The sequence below is a fragment of the Leishmania martiniquensis genome, chromosome 34, assembly GCF_017916325.1.
Source record: "Leishmania martiniquensis isolate LSCM1 chromosome 34, whole genome shotgun sequence".
In the NCBI taxonomy this organism is placed as follows: Eukaryota; Euglenozoa; class Kinetoplastea; order Trypanosomatida; family Trypanosomatidae; genus Leishmania; species Leishmania martiniquensis.
The window spans coordinates 723,175-740,105 of record NC_090169.1 but is presented as its reverse complement, the minus strand read 5'-3'; the positions used below and the strand labels follow the sequence as shown (position 1 = coordinate 740,105).

General features: G+C 57.0%; 4 protein-coding genes across 4 annotated transcripts; all 4 read left to right on the top strand.

Moving 5' to 3' along the window:
- Positions 1 to 748: 748 nt before the first annotated feature.
- LSCM1_02219 (uncharacterized protein) lies at positions 749 to 2,638 on the top strand (the record flags this gene model as incomplete). The annotated part of the gene is made up of 1 exon (XM_067319804.1): positions 749 to 2,638. The coding sequence occupies one exon, from the start codon at positions 749 to 751 to the stop codon at positions 2,636 to 2,638; it is 1,890 nt and encodes a 629-aa protein (XP_067175179.1).
- Positions 2,639 to 4,555: 1,917 nt separating this feature from the next.
- On the top strand, positions 4,556 to 5,053 carry LSCM1_02218 (uncharacterized protein; the record flags this gene model as incomplete). Its single annotated transcript, XM_067319803.1, has 1 exon — positions 4,556 to 5,053. The coding sequence occupies one exon, from the start codon at positions 4,556 to 4,558 to the stop codon at positions 5,051 to 5,053; it is 498 nt and encodes a 165-aa protein (XP_067175178.1).
- A 2,073-nt stretch (positions 5,054 to 7,126) lies between these two features.
- Positions 7,127 to 7,960, top strand: LSCM1_02217 (uncharacterized protein; the record flags this gene model as incomplete). The annotated part of the gene is made up of 1 exon (XM_067319802.1): positions 7,127 to 7,960. One exon carries the CDS (start codon positions 7,127 to 7,129, stop codon positions 7,958 to 7,960), a length of 834 nt encoding a protein of 277 aa, XP_067175177.1.
- A 3,329-nt stretch (positions 7,961 to 11,289) lies between these two features.
- Positions 11,290 to 14,388, top strand: LSCM1_02216 (uncharacterized protein; the record flags this gene model as incomplete). Its single annotated transcript, XM_067319801.1, has 1 exon — positions 11,290 to 14,388. One exon carries the CDS (start codon positions 11,290 to 11,292, stop codon positions 14,386 to 14,388), a length of 3,099 nt encoding a protein of 1,032 aa, XP_067175176.1.
- Between the last annotated feature and the right edge of the window lie 2,543 nt (positions 14,389 to 16,931).

The window sequence follows — 16,931 nt, the reverse complement described above, 5'->3', positions numbered from 1 at the left end:
CTGGCGGTTACGGCTTTCTGTATGCTTATCGACGGGAGAGACGGTAGCCGTGGAGCGTGCGCTTCTTCGTCGACTCCGCCTTGCAGGCCTCGCTCTCGAGGTGCAAGGCCTTCTCTTCCTCCACCATCGTCGCGCGTACGCTCTTGCGCCCCTCTGCCCTCTCCCTCCCCATTAGCACGCCTGCATTGCGTTCCGCCATCACCGCCTCCTCCATCATACATGACGTACACACGTGCACACTCACACACAGAAACGGATAGGCCGAAGAATAGAATTACCCCCATTCAGGCATTGCGCTCGCACGCACACAGGTTTGCGTCTCCCTTTTTCGCCCTCTTTCTCTCCTTCACTCCCCCTCCTCTCCGATTGCGCACTTGCTTTCCTCGCCGAGGGTGCTGCTCACAGGCGGATCTCGTGCATTTAATTCTTCCCCGGTCGCCTCTTCTTTTTTGCTGTTGTTGCTGTTCTTTCGCGCTCGCGGTCGCGCTTTCTCTGTCGATTATCTCTTGCTACAGGGTGCTGCGTGCCGGGGCTTCTGTGTAGGGCTCGGGTGCGACGGTCACTGCATATCTCGTACCCTTTTGTTTCTCATGGCAGTTTCCCAGAGCTGCATCGGGTGCGTTGATACATCTCGGCGGTGCAGTCACCATCGCGTACTTTGGCCGATCGGGCGGAGCTCCATCTGAGTCTTGTCACCGACGAACGAGCCGAAAAAGGTGCGGCGTGTCACTTACGCCGAGAGGTCGACATGATCACGGATGCTGAATTTTGGATAGAGGCGCGACGCGGTATGGGCAATGGCGAGTGCATTTTCTCATGCATACTGTCTCTTATTCACGCACGGCAGTCCGCCATAGACGCACATGTGACAACGGCCGAACGTGAGGCGCACAAGCTGTCCACGTGGGGCCGTAAGCATCACGATGAAGTGATCGGCCGCGTCCTCACGAGTGAGGAGAAGCGGGAGATGGAGCTGGAGGCGAAGGAGAAGGACGCAGAGCTGAGAGAGAGAGAGAACCCAGTAGAGCGAAACAAAGCCTTCTTGCCGGGGAAGTCACCAGAGGAAACTCCGGCGTATCGCGTTTCCTCGACCACGATATGTGTGCTTCAGCAGGTGATGATGTTCGCCGTCCCCATTTACGTGCTGCGATACAATGTTCCAGCAATGTCCATGAGCTGGAACACAAGCTGCTTCATTGACCGCCAGTCAAAGCAGCTGATCACGTTTGGGTCTGGGCAGGGTGTCAAGGTGCCGCAGCACCTGCGCGGCCGCGGCTGCGTCGCTGGTGACGGCTTCTTCGCGATCCTCACAAATCAGGACGAAGTCTGGTCATCTGGCGGACTGAAGGTATCGAGCTCATCCGCCGATGGGCCTACGGCTCTTGGCCGCGAGGACGCAATGACGGGTATCGCTGGCAAGACCCTGATGCTGGTAGGGCACGGGCAGCGGCTGGCCGCTGTCACCCGTGCCTTTACGGTTCGCCCGCTTTCCGCGCTATCGAATCCCACTCGGTCTATTATGCCGCCGCGGCACGTACGTTTCTTAGACTTAGGCTACGGCGAGGACTACTACATGGTTGGCACCGACTCGATCCTTTACAAGACGACGGCGTCCAAGCGCGCCGTGAGCACGCCGCGGCGGGTGATGACGCTGTGCCGCACACCAGTGTCTCGCATCGCAAGCGGCATGGGTTTTTTGCTCATCATTGACCAGAACGGGCACCTCTACACCCTTGGCCGGAACAAGAAGGGTCAGCTCGGTAACGGCGAGGTGCAGGACGCGCGTCGAAAACCATATCTCCAGGAGAAACTTCTGCACCACTTCTTTGTCCAGGTTTCCGCCGGCGAATGCCATTCCTTGGCGTTGACGAGCAGCGGCATTGTATACGGCGCGGGAAGCAACGAGAGCGGCCAGCTCGGCCTCGGTCGGAGTCTGAAGCAGGTGTGCAGGTTTACCCCCATTCCTCTCGGTGTGGATGCGCGGTGCATCGGCATCGCCGCTGGGCCGGCAGGAAGCATGTTCTACTGCGACGACGGCCAGGTGCTCACCTGCGGCCTCAATGACAGCATGCAGCTCGGGCTGGAGACACCGGACAAAGTGGTCTTTAGCCCGACACCCGTTTCGATGCTGGTCAACGGCATTGAGTCCTACACATTGGACTTCGGTAGGTTTTGCTGCCCGCAGCTGGACGAAGTGCCGCTGCCCATCGAGACACCAGGTGCGGCAGGAGACCAGAACGGCACCTCCATTGCCTCGCCCACCATCTTCGGCTTCGCAAAGCCGAAAAACAGCTCCTTCGCCAACCCCAGCAGAGATGCGATTGTCCTCAATCACTCCGAGACATCGGGAAATAACACGACGGGTGCTGACGGGTTTGGTGTACAGCACGTCAGCACCGTGCTGCAAGCAGCGGTGCAGCTTGCCGAAAGCAGTGCTGAAGCTGAGAATCACCAGCCTATTGGTAATGGTGTGTCGGACAACGTGTTGAACTCAAAGTTGCAGAATGATTTGAGCGCGCGGCAGACAAGTCTTCGCCAAAGCGGTCGCGCCCGAGGAAACGCGGAGGCAAACCGGGCGAGGCCACCAAACAGGGCGGGAAAAGAGAAGATCAAGTGCGGCTGCTGCAATGTCATGTAGCGAGTGAAGTAGACGGTGGGGCAATGTCCTCCACGATTTGTTGTTCATGTGGCAGTATGTTGGTTCTGCAAGCGTATGTGTGTCGCTGTATAGGCAGCAATCCGAGGGGCCATCGGGGCGGGGGGGATGGCTACGCCAGAAGAAGCAAGCAACACAGCAGCAAGAGAGGGTGGCGCTGTACGGGACCAGTTGAGAAGTGATCCGCAGGACGCTGTCCTTGAAGGCTGTGCCCTTCGCGCCGAGTGCCGTGCTCAGCTTTCCATTGGCGCATGCATTCCTATACATATATATATGTGTGTGTGCGTGTATACTTATATCCTGAGCTTGCCAGACCTAATCACCAATGCGTGCTTGTGTCTTCGACGACAGCCGCTTAGCTTGTGTTCGCCGAGGCGAAGGCGCCCAATCCAGGTTTGCGTCTGCGCTGCATTGGCTATCCTTGCATAGCACACCCAAAAACACGGAGTACTTCATTTTAGCGTCACTACTGATGGACAGCGGCGGTCTCATCTGATCTTGCTTGGACATGATGTGCACGCTTGCGCTCTTGCTTAGGTGAAGATGCTCTTACTTACCAGCCGTTTAGGATGCCCGGGAGAGGGGAGGGATGGCCCAGGCGCCTTTCAACCACGGTTCACCTGCATTTCACCGGCTTCATCTTTTCGGATGGATGTGCTCATGTGGAACACCGCGCGAGAAATCGGTGACGTTGTTTGTTTCCGTGCGTTCTTCTGGCATATGTGCACCTGCGACCTCTGCTGTTCATAGGTGTGCAGTTGGCGCTCCCCTTTTGTGACGGGCTCGTCGGCTGCCCGTATCTACGTATGCTTTCCTGTGTGTATGCATGCGTGTGTGTGTGTGTTTCTGTCAAGCCTCTGTTGTGCTGTCACTCGAGGGATATTGTCTCGGTCTCTCGCTACAATTTTCGGAGCGCCTTCGATGTTGGTGCGCAGATGACTCCTCCGCAACCATGTTCGGCTCCCCACCCCCTCCCTCTCTCACGCTCTCCTTAGCAAGTGTGCTGATTGCGATGGCGCTTCGTTGTTAGTGTTTGTTCTCTTCTCGAAGATACGCACGCATACACACACATATATACATATATATATGAATGTGTACTGAGTTGCATATATTTGTATGCATATTGGTATATATGTACATGTCTGTGTGTTAATGTTAGTGTGTGTGTGTGTGTATGTGTGCTATTTTGCCGCGGGTGACGATGGGAATGCCCGTCGAGCACGCTTAAGCGGGCTAAACGAGGCAAGGGGCACATTTTCGAGAGCGTTCCGCGTCGCCTGTTTCTCTGAGTCCCAACTCGTCCCCTCTTCCCGACTTGACAACGCTCTCTTGCAGCGCTCTGTGGTCATCTTGAGAGGTTAAAAAGACCAACAGTTGCTATCCGTTTCACAGGTGTCGGCATTGCGGGAAGTGGCTCTTCACAGCCCCAATGGCTATTATCGAGCTCACGTAGAGGCATCTCTTTCTTCCCTTCTCTTTTTTTCTGCCTTCTCTTCTTACCCAACGCATTTCGCTAAGAATAACGAAAAAAGGGAGAAAGCGTGTCTGCGTGGCGTACACACAAGCACTCGGGCCTCTGCGCATGTCTTTCTGCTTGCTCCTGTACACGCGTGCAACACGCAAGCACCACGAGTGCGTTCCGGCTGCAGAGTCGTGAACCCCATGCCGAGGCGCTCACACGCGTTACTTCTTCTATTCTGTTTGTACGCCCCCTCCACGCTTCTTCTCTCCCCCCGTGCTCCTCTCTGGTAAACTGTGCTGCAGCACTCATCAAGAGGCACAACAAAAGTCGACCTTCTCTCCCGTCCCTATGCCTCTTAATTGACTCCCTCGCCATCTGCTCACACAGTCTTTCCTATTAGCCCCTCCATTTTCTGCCCTTACATTTTCAACGTCACGATGTTACGCTGTGTGCGAGTGAGGAGGTCTGCGGTGCTTCGCTCGACTGTGGCCGATCGCTCGGAATTAGCAGCCGCACAGAATACCTCAACGCACGCGGCAGCGGTCAGGGATGCTCCCAACGAGGCGGTGGCCGGCGGCAGTGCTGTGAACCGTCATACGAGCACTTCTCTTGCGCATGTGGGTGACGAAAGCGATTCTTCTCTCACTCCAGCGCAGCCGGCACCAGAGACACAACCGCAGCCGAGAAAATTCCTGTTTCAGGGTCGCCGTGGTAGCAGCTCCGCGGAATACTACGTCGCGCGAAGCAACGCGGGGCACCCAGACGCAGTTGCTGAATTGCTCGGTGCTGGTCGCCCCGACTCGGAGTGGATGTGGCTTAAGCTGCTCTGCTTTTTTTGTGTCTCGTCTACGTTCGGGACAACGTTGTATGGCTACTTCTTCGCCGAGCATATCAAGTACTTCAAAGATGAACCGTGGTCGCCCTTCACGTACTGATACAGCATCTTCAAAGTTCTCGGTGTGCGTGCATCGTGTGTGGCGGGTACGCCAGCTGGCGCCCTCCTGCCAAGTACTTCTTCAGGCCTACTAGCGTTTCGCTCCGCTCCCTTGTTTTGCGCGCCTTCACAGCGCCAACGATGCACCAGGGAGACCCTCTTTTTTTTTTTTCGAGGTGTCTTTTCTCCTCCCTAATGCATGAGCTGGCGATGTGACACTGCACCCTTCCCCGACCCCACGTCTTTCTCCACCAGCCCCCTTCAGGAGCGCCCATCGCGTGCTGCAAAGCGACCACCGGCTCGCCCTTCCAGCCATGCGCCGAGTCAGTCGCCGGAGCACGACCCCTGACTGGCAATCCACTAGCCCGCCGCCCGCTTCGCAGGTTGTCTCACAGTCGGCTCACACCTGCAGGCTGGGTGTGTCACACTCGAGCCACCTCCGTACTTGCTTCGTCGCATGAATGGCATCGGCTCGTGGACTACCGCAGACCTCTCCGGCGCAACGCCATGCAGGTCTGTCCCCGTCCGCATCCGTGGCGATACATCGCCCTGACATCCGCTGCCTCCCATGCCCATGACTCTGCGCCATTCCCAGAAATGGAGCGAGGCTTGGCCGGGATACTCGAGGTGTCTGTGTGTGTGTGTGAGTAGGTGTGTGATAGAGGAAGGGAAGGGGTGGCGCTGCGTTGGCTGCTATCCTCCTCACCCCTCCTCTGCACCCCTCTCTACATGCACGCACACGCGATCGCACACGCAAGATGAGGTGTGTGCGTGTGTGTATGTGTGTCGACCTCTCTCTAGTGATTATCAGCAGCACATTAAAAAAACGAAGGCATTCCTGATGCTATTAAAACGAGGGCTGCTCAGATCTGCTGACCTGTGCTGGGGCCTTCATGGCACTTGCCAAAGCGACTGCCCCGCAGGGCGAGCACACGAGCGGGCGGCGTGCTGCAGACACGCAACATTCATTTCAGGTGGTGCTCACAATACCCTGCATCGCACCCCTTCCTCCACTGCGCCACAAAATGGGGCCTACTCCTGTGCCAGCGCTGAATGTGGCCCGCAGACTCTTTCTCCTCGTATGTGAGCCTCACCTTTCCTCTCCACTCTCTCCCCCTGTATTTCGATACCTTTGTTGCTTTCTTTTCGTTGCCGAATATGCAGTGCGGACGAAAACAAAACTCATATCCAATTGGCTCCGTGCATTGTTCTGGTGTTTCGTTGTGTTTCGAGGTGTAGGCGGCCGTGGTGGTGTGGACGGCGATGCGGTGCGGGAGGGTGGCGGCTGCGTGGCGGAAAACCGGTGATGACCAGGGTGAAAAGCTCACGATTTGTTCATATTCTGAGCGCGGCGCACGGCCCTCGTTGAGCCAAGTGTGCGCTGGTCTGAGGAACAATCATTCGTAACGACTGAGACTGAGGCTTGCTTTCCTGCCAGTAGTGCGACCGTAGCGACTACTACATCTGTGCGCGCTTCGTAGTGGGCGCGCGTGTGCGTTTTCCGTTGAGCTGCCCGTGTTTCTCGTCGTTGTCGTTGAGAACTCGATGTAACCTCGACAGAGAGCAAGAGGGAAGGAGGGGGGGTGAAGGAAAAGGTAAATAAGTAAAAAGACCGCTTTCGGCGAAGACAGCCTTTTCGCTGGGGTGCGCATAAGCGAGTCCCGATGCTCTTCCGTTCAGTTAGCCGCCGCCGTCGATAGACTTTTGTGACGAAGTTCTTACATGCGGGTGGCAGATTCTTGACTAGGGTGCGTGAGCGCCCGTGAGAAGAGTCTGGAAACTGCGGCTGAGTTCGGATCACCAATGCCTTTGACTGATACGTGCATGGCCGCATGCAAATTTTCTGGCGCGGTCTCTCCCTCTCGCTCACACACACACACACACAAACTGCTTATTGTTCGAGTTTGATGTGCGCTCTCTCGGGCTCCAGCATCTGTATGCCTTCATTATTGGGGAGCATCCCTGAATCGCTACTCCCTCTACGACTACCGCACGCGCGCCGCCGCATCGCTGCCTTCTTTCTTGTTTCACTTCTCTCGTGCGAATTCACACAGGTTCACGCAGCGCGCGCGAAATGTCCACCTCCGAGCTAAAAATTGTTGTGTTCATCACAGGTTATGGCCCATTCGCTACTGTGAAGGTGAACCCCAGCTGTGCTATTGCCCTTCGTGTCGTCGAGGACCTCAAGCGCCACGCTGACGTCGCGGATGTTCGCTACACGGAGCTGGATGTCAGTGTGAAGAGTGTGGCGGAGTACTTTGAAAAGATGGAGAGCGATATTGCTGAGATTGCCGCTGAGGGTGGCGGCAGTGAGGTGAAGATCCTTCTGTGCCATCTGGGAGTGTACAAGGGCACGACAGGGCTCCTGCGCGTCGAGGTACAGGGGTACAACGAGCTTTTTGCCAGCATCACCGACGTGGACGGTCGGGCACTCGACCACGAGCCCATCAGGCCAGAGGACGGTGCTCTTGACACTTTCAAGGAAAGCTGGTTCGGTAAGGAGGGCTCGCCGCAGCTGAAGAAGCTGCAGAGCTTGATTCAGCAACTGAATGAGAACATTGCCGCGTCGTGGCCGCACTCCATGACGGGTACCGCCACTAGAAGCGAAGTGAGGGCGGCAGACTCGAACCGCAAGGAGATGATCATGCCCGCCTTCCAGCCGCCATCTTGGGTCATCTCGCGCGATGCAGGACGCTACCTGTGTAACTTCGCCCTCTACCGCGCGCTTCGGCTTCAGGAGAAGAATCCAGGCATTGTGTACGGTATCTTCATTCATGTCGTCGATCCGACATGCGGCAAGCAAGAGGTAGAGGGCGGTCCTATTGTCGTGTACAACCCTACGACGATGGTGCAGTCGGAGCAGGTGAAGTTTCTCGTGCGCGGACTGCTAACTTTGATGAGCATCTGAAAAAAGAAGAAGTCGGCTCTATCAGCGGAGGAGGCACTTGCGGCGAGTTGCTTTTGCGTTACAGTGCTTCGCTTCGGTTCAAGTAACGCACAAGCGGACGCGGTGGAGTCGTCCTGTCTCCGTCTTGCGCGCGGTGTTTCCTTTGCTGTTGGTACACATCCGCTCCATCCTTTTTCTCTCTTCCTCGGGCCCCCGTCTCCTCCGCGCCTCTCGCGCACGGAGCCGCGTCTTCCCTCTTCACAACTCAAAGAGGCACGAAACGGTGACGGAATAAGCAACGCGAATGCAAATCCACACCATACATTCTTCAGCCGCTTACCGGCACATGTGCCGCGGCCAAGAAGCGACGCTAACGCTCCCGCCCCTTCTTGACCCTACACAGTGCAGAGGGCATGAGCACCGTTTTGCTGATACTGCAGTAGGTCGCCTCGTACGCTCCACCATCGCGCACGCTTTCAGGGACGCGCTCACCGCTCTCAACCACACCTGCCATCTCGTCTGACTCCGATTCCGCCCTCTCCGCTAACCCTTTGCGCGTAATAACCTTTGTTTCTCTTTTGGATGCGTCTTTTTTTTCGTACTATTCTGTGCCTGCGTGTGTGACCCGCACCCTCTTTGTCCAGCGTGCACCCGAAGAGTCGCCGTGTAGCAGGTGGCTCGTGGGCCCGCTTTTCTTCTCCCCACAACACATATACACACGTACACATCGTGTCACTCCACTCCACAGCTCCACCCCCCCCACACACACACACACACCGTTTTTTAGCATCTCGGTGTGATTCTGTGAGAGCGGCGTTTTGGGCAAGCCTGCGCTTCTCCGCGCTCCCCTGTGTACGTGAACTGCGAGTCGAAGTGGTCCCGCTCTCTACTGCCTTCCGCCCCCCGCAGCCGCTGCCCCTATTCACCCCCTTCCAACGCACATACTTCTTTTCTCGTGGAGGTGTGAGGGCCTTGGAGAGTGCCTCATCTCACGCAGCGCTGCAACGACAACAGAAAGAAGGAGAGGGAGGCTAAAGAAAACAACGAAGGACATGACGGCCAGCGCTGTGACGTCATCACCCCAGACAGCATAACCAGCGTACGCGTATACACACACATACACTGAGAACAAACGACAAGGAGCAGAAAGGGTGTGCGCGAAAAAACCAATCGAACGCGAGGAGGAGCCGGGGGAGTCTTTTCGTTTAGTGCTCGTTTATCTTTGGTTACAGACTGACCCGAGCATACAAACGACGAAAGGAGTCAGGATTGGTGCTCCGTTTGCGTGCGGCGCGTCGCGCTTTCCCTTTTCATTTCCATTTCAAAGAGATACACCACTGCCTATTTTAGCTTTTCCTACACGTTAAAGTAAGGTTCACACGAAGAGCTCCTTGTAACAAGGCAGCGGGCAAAGGCCACGAGCCTGTATCTTTGCTCGTATTCCTCGAGAGGGCCCTGAAGAAAGCGCCCTCGCGCAGCAGTAAATACATCACTTCCTTCACACAAAAAAAAAGAGCCCAACGAGGGTGCACGCAGCCAACAGCTGTGACAAAAGAGGGAGAAAAAAGAGGGCTGGAGGCTCACTCGTTGCAGGCGTCTACAGTTGCCATCTCCTCCATATTCTCACCGCTCACCAAGTATTGGGCAGAAGGGAGCAGAAGAGACCCGAAGCACAACCGCCCGCCCGACCAGAAGGAAGAGGACAGCTTCGCCGCGTAGGCATCCATCAGTCACGATCGGCGAGCGAGAAAGAACCGGAGGGGGTGGGAAACACACGAGATCGGCGTTGAAGATACGGAGCAGAAGAACGTGCGCTACACGGCGTGCACGAAGCTGACCTAGGCGAATCTCACTTCTCGTGCGAGGTAAAAAGGGATAGGAATAAGAGGCAGCAAACGTCACCCGAGCAGGACAAGAGAAGGGCGCTCTGCAGCTTTCGTACATGTATGTGGGTGGTCTTCTAGTTCGACCTCCGCATGCGTTGCCCTTCTAAGCGCGCTCTCGTGCTCGTCTCACTTCCTTCTTTGCATTTGATGTCGTTGTTATCTAAGCCGAACTTCGCACTGCCCCCCCGCCCCCGCCCTTTTTTTTTCTTCTTCGTTAAGCCCCTCCACTTCTTGTCTTTTTATCATATTCTAAATGGACTGGTGTCTTTTCCGGTGATTTTTCTGTCCCTCTCTCTCTCCCTCTTTTTTTTCGTCCCCCCTCTCTCCGTCCTTCCCTCTCTCTTTCTCGGTTGGATATCAGCCCCACTCTGTCGGTTTCCGTTTGGCGTCGCTTCTTTACTCTTTATGGACATTTCTTCCTGCAAAGCACGTGCTGCTCGCTGCTCAACAGACTGTAAAGTTGTTGCTGTTGACTTCTCTTTCCCTCCCCACTCGTCGAGTGTCTTTTTTTTCCTTCTTTCTTTTCTTTACTGTTTTCCTTCACTCGATCTTTCGTAGAGCGAAAAGAGGAGGTACACACACACACATAGCGCGCAGGCGCTCCCGCATAGAGGGTAAGAGGTCAGTGCTGGTGGAGGTTTTGGGAAAGGCACCGCTTTCGCATTGTACGTTTACTCGTCCCCTGGCCCTTGGCGGGTGTTTGAGCTCCATTCCTGTCACCTTGGCGTGCGCTCTTAGGCTTCGACTTCTCAGCGTCACGGCCAGGTCTTATTATTATTTTTTCTTGCAAGTCCTAGACGTTTGACAGCGACTCGTTCATCGGCTTCATATGTGCGAAGAGAGCGTGTCTCTTCCTCAGCAGTCGATCTTGTGATTTGCGTAAACAACTTGTGCTGTTCACTATTGTTATGATCGTCTTCCAGCCGCCCCTTCTCTGCATATCTCCGTGTGTTCCCCTCCACCCCTCTCTGCTTTCGTTGTCATCCGGCGTCTTCAGCCTCCACAAGTGATTCACTTTTTGTTTTCGCATTGCGCTCTCTCATTGTTTTACTAATTTCACGGTCGCTCCTCTCTCCTCTCCTCTCTTCTATCTCTTGGCTCCCCAATCGTCAGCACGCTTCTTTTTTTTTCGCCGGCAGCTCCCGTTTTCCCGTCTGCTGCTCTATCAAGAGACCCGGCGCACCGAGTGTGGTAAACCAAGTCATCCGATCCTGTACGGTGTGAGCGCAGCACGTTACGAGATACGACATCAAATAGGAAGAGAGAGAGGGAGAGAGAAGGGAGGGAAGGAGAGAGAAAAGCGAAACTACCAAGAGGTGTAACGTGTTGTTTTGACTTTTTTCTGTCGTCGGTGCTGTATCATTGTCTCTGCGTGTGCGTGTACTCTTTGTTTCTCCTCGCGTTTTTTATGGTTCCTTCGCTGTCGGTTATCAGCATTGATCTCCTCCCTCGCTGCGCATCACGATGCAGTCGCCACCTCCTTACGTGCCCTTCGTTGAGTACGTGCTCAAGGCACTGGAACACCCGCCGTACATGTACGTGGCGAAGCTTGCGGCGTGCTGCACGATGCTCTTCCTAACGCGTGAAAATCCAGATCTTCTACAGGAACTGTGCCATAAGTGGGCGATTCGTTTCGCGCAAGACCGATTCCGCCTTATTCGGCATATTCGGAAGCGTGCCTCCTACTGCATCAGCTCTCTTGACACGACCCAAGAGCTCTGGCGCGATGCGAAATGCCTCAGCGAGGATGCTTCCGGTGATGCATGTGCAGCGCAACTCTCTGACGATTGCGCTAGCGAGCGTTACGTGGCTGCCGGGATGGGCTGTTGCGACCCTGACAAGGCTGTGGAGCACCTTCTATCGATTCTCAACACGCTAGTGCCCATGTACTTCTCATGGAACTGGCATCGAGCCGACTACGTGATTCAGATCAACAAAGAGTACGAAGTGTACGTGCGGGAGTACGTCCTGCCCATGTGCGCCAAGCTGGCCCCCGAGGAAGGTGTCGATGACATCGAGCAGACGCCTTGGTTGCTCCCCCCGCACACGTACCTCGAGCCAACGGAGAGCGTGTCGTCCTTTTACACACCGACTTCGACTGTGCCGCCGTATCCTGTGGTGCACACACCATGCAAGCCCATCAGCATCCCCGCTGCCTCTATCAGCGACGTTTCCATCAACGAGCACCACGCCGTCTCCGTTAGTGGATCGACTACGACCAGCAATTCAGACATGGAGGTACTCGGCACTCCGATTTTGTTTCCGCACTTTGCCTGCACGTCAGACACTAAGGGAAAGCGCTACTCGACAGTTGTAGCCGCCCCACCACCGAAAATCTCGTCGACGCTCGGCAGCATCACATCAGAAGGCCCGGCGTCCACCTCGGCCTACACCACTTTTGCCGTCAGCGCGCAGGTAGGCAGCAGTGCTACCAATGGCGCCGTGCATCCCGTGGTGTCGCCCAATGTGATGTCCGCCCGTGCCTTCAACGCCGCCGCGGTGTGCGGGTTGCGCTTCCTGACGCTCAGCAACTACTGCGAAGCACTGCAGAACAACACGAAGGGATTGGTGATTGTCTTTCATGCGAAGTACTCGGCCAAGAGTAACGAAGTAATAGACATGTTCCAGGTGATCACGGTAAAGCGGCTGCTCGATCCAATGCCGACCATAGCTGTCGTCTACGCCGTCGCGGAGCCGGAGCTGTCCAGTTTGTACAAAGTCGGCTGGTTTCCGACCATCGTGTACAGGCCACCACCCCACAGCCTGAGAAGCAGTCAACACGATGCGCGCGCTCGTGAGCACACCTGCACCAAAGATACCGAGGCAGGAAAGACGTGTAAAGCCGGGATGGACTTGAAGGACGATGCACTAGCGGTTGGCACCCCAACGGCCGACTTGGAGGCTTCAGTGACGTCGCTGGTGGTGAACAGCTGCCGCAAAAGTGCTGCGCATGCCACACCAGTGCCTCCATCGCCGCGCGGTCGCTCTCACACCTCTGGGACGCACAGCTCTTCCATCACGCAGGCAGACGGCTTCTCTCACCATGAAGCCCATTTCACCGATGCGGCGTCTGCGACCGCCGTTGACACGGCAAACGGCACGCTTCGGCCCACAAACGTTTGCAGCGGCAACGAGTCGAACGAGGCGGCAACGGCAGCAAGCACAGAAAACGCCGCCATTTCACCGTCAAACAACTGTATGCTCTCGCGCCTCAGCACATCCTTTCGAATCCACGGTGAAGTGAGCGAGATCATTGGCGGCCCCACTGCCACCTCGCGAAGGCATTCAAGCTTGCCCGGCGGCAGCCGTCAAAACGCCCGCTCACCGTCTCCGGAGTCGTCTAGAAATGGATCAAGGGCAGCACCGCAGTCGGTCGGCCCGAGCAGGCTCGCGAACTCTTGCGGTTACGATGGCAACGTGGTGCATATGGGGCAGACTGTGGAAGCAGATCGAGCACGGGGGGGGCGAGGCACTCCAACAGATTTCCTGGAGAACGACGACTACGTCATCTATCCGTTGGACGGGGTGCACACGGTTCCTGCGCTTGTCGAGTGGATTAGTTCTCGTGGGGCGAGCGTTCCGCAGCTGCGGAAGATGAAAGAATTCTTCACCTGCATCAAGTCCATTCGCCAAGAAGAGAAGTTCAAACGTTACCGCGAGCTGCACTCGGCGGTTGTGACACTTCGCCGCTTGCAGGGTATCAAGAGTGACTTCAGCGTTATCGGGAGCGGTAGCAATGGCAGCGGGCATTCAAGTCGCCCATCGACGCCATCTCAGCAGCCGCAGCAGGCAGATCAGCCTCTTTTCATTTTCCTTGGCGGCGGTATGGCTGCAGGCAAGACCACCGCCGTGACGGCCCTGGCGAAGAGCAGCTGGTGGGAAAACCACAAGGAGCAGAGCGTTGTCGTCAACGCCGATGAGTTTAAGCTGCCTTTCGAGTGCGAAATGTCGTCGGAGGAGGCACACACGCACAGCACTCGGGCTGCCGAGAACCTTCTCGTGCAGGCCATTAACCAAGGCCGCAGCATCGTCCTCGACGGCACGATGATGTGGAAGCCGTTTGTACAGCAAGTTGTCTCCATGGTGCGTGATGCTCACCTTACACTCTTCAAGCAAGGCCCAGGGTACGATAAGCACACACAGATAGAGAAGTACTTCGTGGTTGAGAAGCCACGTCAGCCAGCCCTACCATTGCCGTACAAAATTATTTTTCTCGGTATCACAGTAGACGTGGAGACAGCCATTCCGCGGGGCTTTCTGCGCAAGTTTCAAACGAATCGCGGCGTCCCTATCTCGATGCAGCTGCGCTCCTTCAAGCGTTTCGCGGAGAACTTCTACGATTACGTGTCGCTAGTAGACCAGACCACTCTCTACAACAACAACATCTTTGTGAAGCTCGAAAACGGTGAGCTTCCCCCGGTGCTGGCGGAGTGCAATGAGAACACGAATAGGAAGCTGATGGTGCATGATGAGGCGGCGTTTCAGCAGTTTCTGCGGCAGCAGCAGATCAATGAGAACGCGGATAACGTGCTACAAGTGTACCCGGCAACCCCTGTAGTTTAGTAAAGGTGGCAGAACTCGTTGGTGAATCTGCGCGCATGTGCGCGTGTGTGTGCGGTTAACCCTTCTTACCCCTTCCTCCCTCTTCTGGCGGTCGCGCGTTGATGTTGCGGGAGAAAACGTTTTCAAGTAATTGGTTCGATAGTCTCATCAGATGCTACCCTTTTTTTTTGAAAAGTTTCTAGATATCGTCGCCCTCAGCTGCAGATCATCTGAGTCGTTGATCGCTCGGTGGCAGTGCAGAAGCACAGAGGACGGAAGAGGCGCTGCCGAATGACTGACGCAATCGCGCTCTCGCGTTGGAGCTTTGGTGGTCGATCGCTGAGAAATGCGTGCGCGCGTGGGAGAGGGCTGTTTTGGGAGTGCTCGTGCGGTCGGCTACTTCTCACACCTTTTTCCTTTCCTGTATTTCGCTTTGTCACACGCCAGCGGGCACGTGGCCCCCCTCCACACCACCGCCTACACGAGCAGTGCATCGAAGTTCTGCTATTCTATGAGGCTGCGTTTTTCAGCCTGACTATCTACGGCCTCTCACATCGTAGGAATCGCTGCCCCAGATGTATACGTATGATAAGCCCGGCTGTGGCTGCTGCCGTGTAGCGTCTATTTGCCGCTGCCATTGAATTCATCACCTCCGATGACGCAGAGGAAGAGAGGCATGGGCTTCTTTGGTGTCGCCATCCCTCGTGCAGTCCTGTGTTGCGGCGGTAGCCCACAAGTACACCGATCACCGGTGCGCACTCCATGAGCTTCAGAAATTCGCTGCCCAACCACACTTTCTCTGGGCATGGATCCTCTGCTCTCTCATCCGCAGCACTGATCGCGAGGCTTTGACTAGTGCCGCAGGTACCCAAGAAAAAGATGCCGACATCAACGTTCCCGCACCTAAGAAACGCCATGATGCTGCTCTGCACCCCTTCAAGAAGGATTCCTGAGCGACTCTTTTCACGAAGCCGACCTCTATTCCACAACACGCGGTTCGACAGGTTGGCGCCTATGCACTCAAGCTTCATTTGCCGTGTCGTGCCGCCGCCACACCTCGATAATCCGTAATGAGCCGTCAGCCACCGAATCCAGCCCTGCGTATAGAGGGCGCGTCCTGTCCCTCCCCCTCGATACGTGGTGCGCGGCCAGCACCAGGCGGTGCCCGCTTCAGGGCGATGCTCCTTGTCGGCGGAGCAGGGGCTCGCCGTCTTTCCGTCCCCCGCCTCCTCTCGATGTCAGCAGAGCGCGCGGAGGGCGTCGCGGCGTGCGCCGCAGGAGGAGGCAGATGGCTCGGTGCGCAGCGGCAGCAGCACCGCCTCCTCTCCAGCGCCCGCGCGCCCTTTGCAAGCGCGGGTGTACCAAGCGACAGAGGCCCATGGCGAGGCACGCGTCTGCGCGTCACGCGCCTATACGGGTGCCCATCGGGGGGGCACTGCGGGGCGGCAGTTCTACACACCTGACGGGGAGAGCCCATGCGGCGCGAGGGACATGCGCGTCACCACACACCAGCGCGCACGCATCCATGTGCGAAACGAGGAGTGGCTCGGGCCTCCAACGGCGCGCGAACCTTCCGTGGCATGTCGGACACAGCCCCTCGCCGGGCACCCTTTGCAGCAAGCACAGGCGTGGCGGGGGGAGGGGGAAGGGGCAGGCCCACGCCGGCAGAGTACGAGGCAGTAGACTGCCTGCACATCATGCTACCACACCTTGCCACCCGCCGCTGCAGGAGCCCACCGTGCAAAGAGAAGAGGGGGGTCCTGCTGCGCAGTTTCGCGACGAAGGTCGCCCCTGCCGTCCCGTGCGCTCCACAGCCTCTGTTGTGGGGGGGTGCTGGGGGGGGCCGGTGACCTGCGAGAAGCCCTTGTGACGGCATGCCGTGAGGCGCAGCGTGGTATGTAATCGTGCCCGCGAGGCGCTTCGGGCACTGCCAACTGCACAGGCTGGTCAATTCGAAAGCGGTGCTGAAGCGCGCAGTGACCCCAGACGAGGTCCAATGAGAGGCGCACGCGTGCGTTGCTCCCGGGGAGTGAATGCCTGCATGCTTTCATGGGCGCTGCCGAGGCCTCCTGACGAGACCGTGGCTCGACGTGCGCCGCCCACCCTCCCAGGCGCACAGGGCAGGCCCCCCTCACCCACTCGCCCTACGTGAGTGCGGAGAGGGACGCAGGCGGGTGCGGCCCAGAAGGAGCAGAACCGGCCCCTTCGCAGGCCCCACTAGTGCGAGCGCCGCCCCGTCCACGGCACGTCACGCCGAGACGGCAGTCATCGCCATCTTCCTCTTGCACGGCGCGCACGACACGAAGAGGTGCAGCTTCTTGTGGCCACGCCTAAGGGACAGAAAGCCTAGCCCGTTTTCAAGGTGAGGGGGTGGGGTAGCGCTTACCCACATGCGATGTTGCAGCGGCCGGCGAGCTGCCTTTCTGACGGCGCCCCTGCACTGCGACTCCAAGGACGCCTGTGCTTGGAGGGGGGCGGAGCAGGAGAAGGAGGAGGTAAGTGAGGACGGAGACCCTCTCAGCAGCGGTGGCGCCTTGTCCTCCTCGATGCTGCCCCACTCGTAT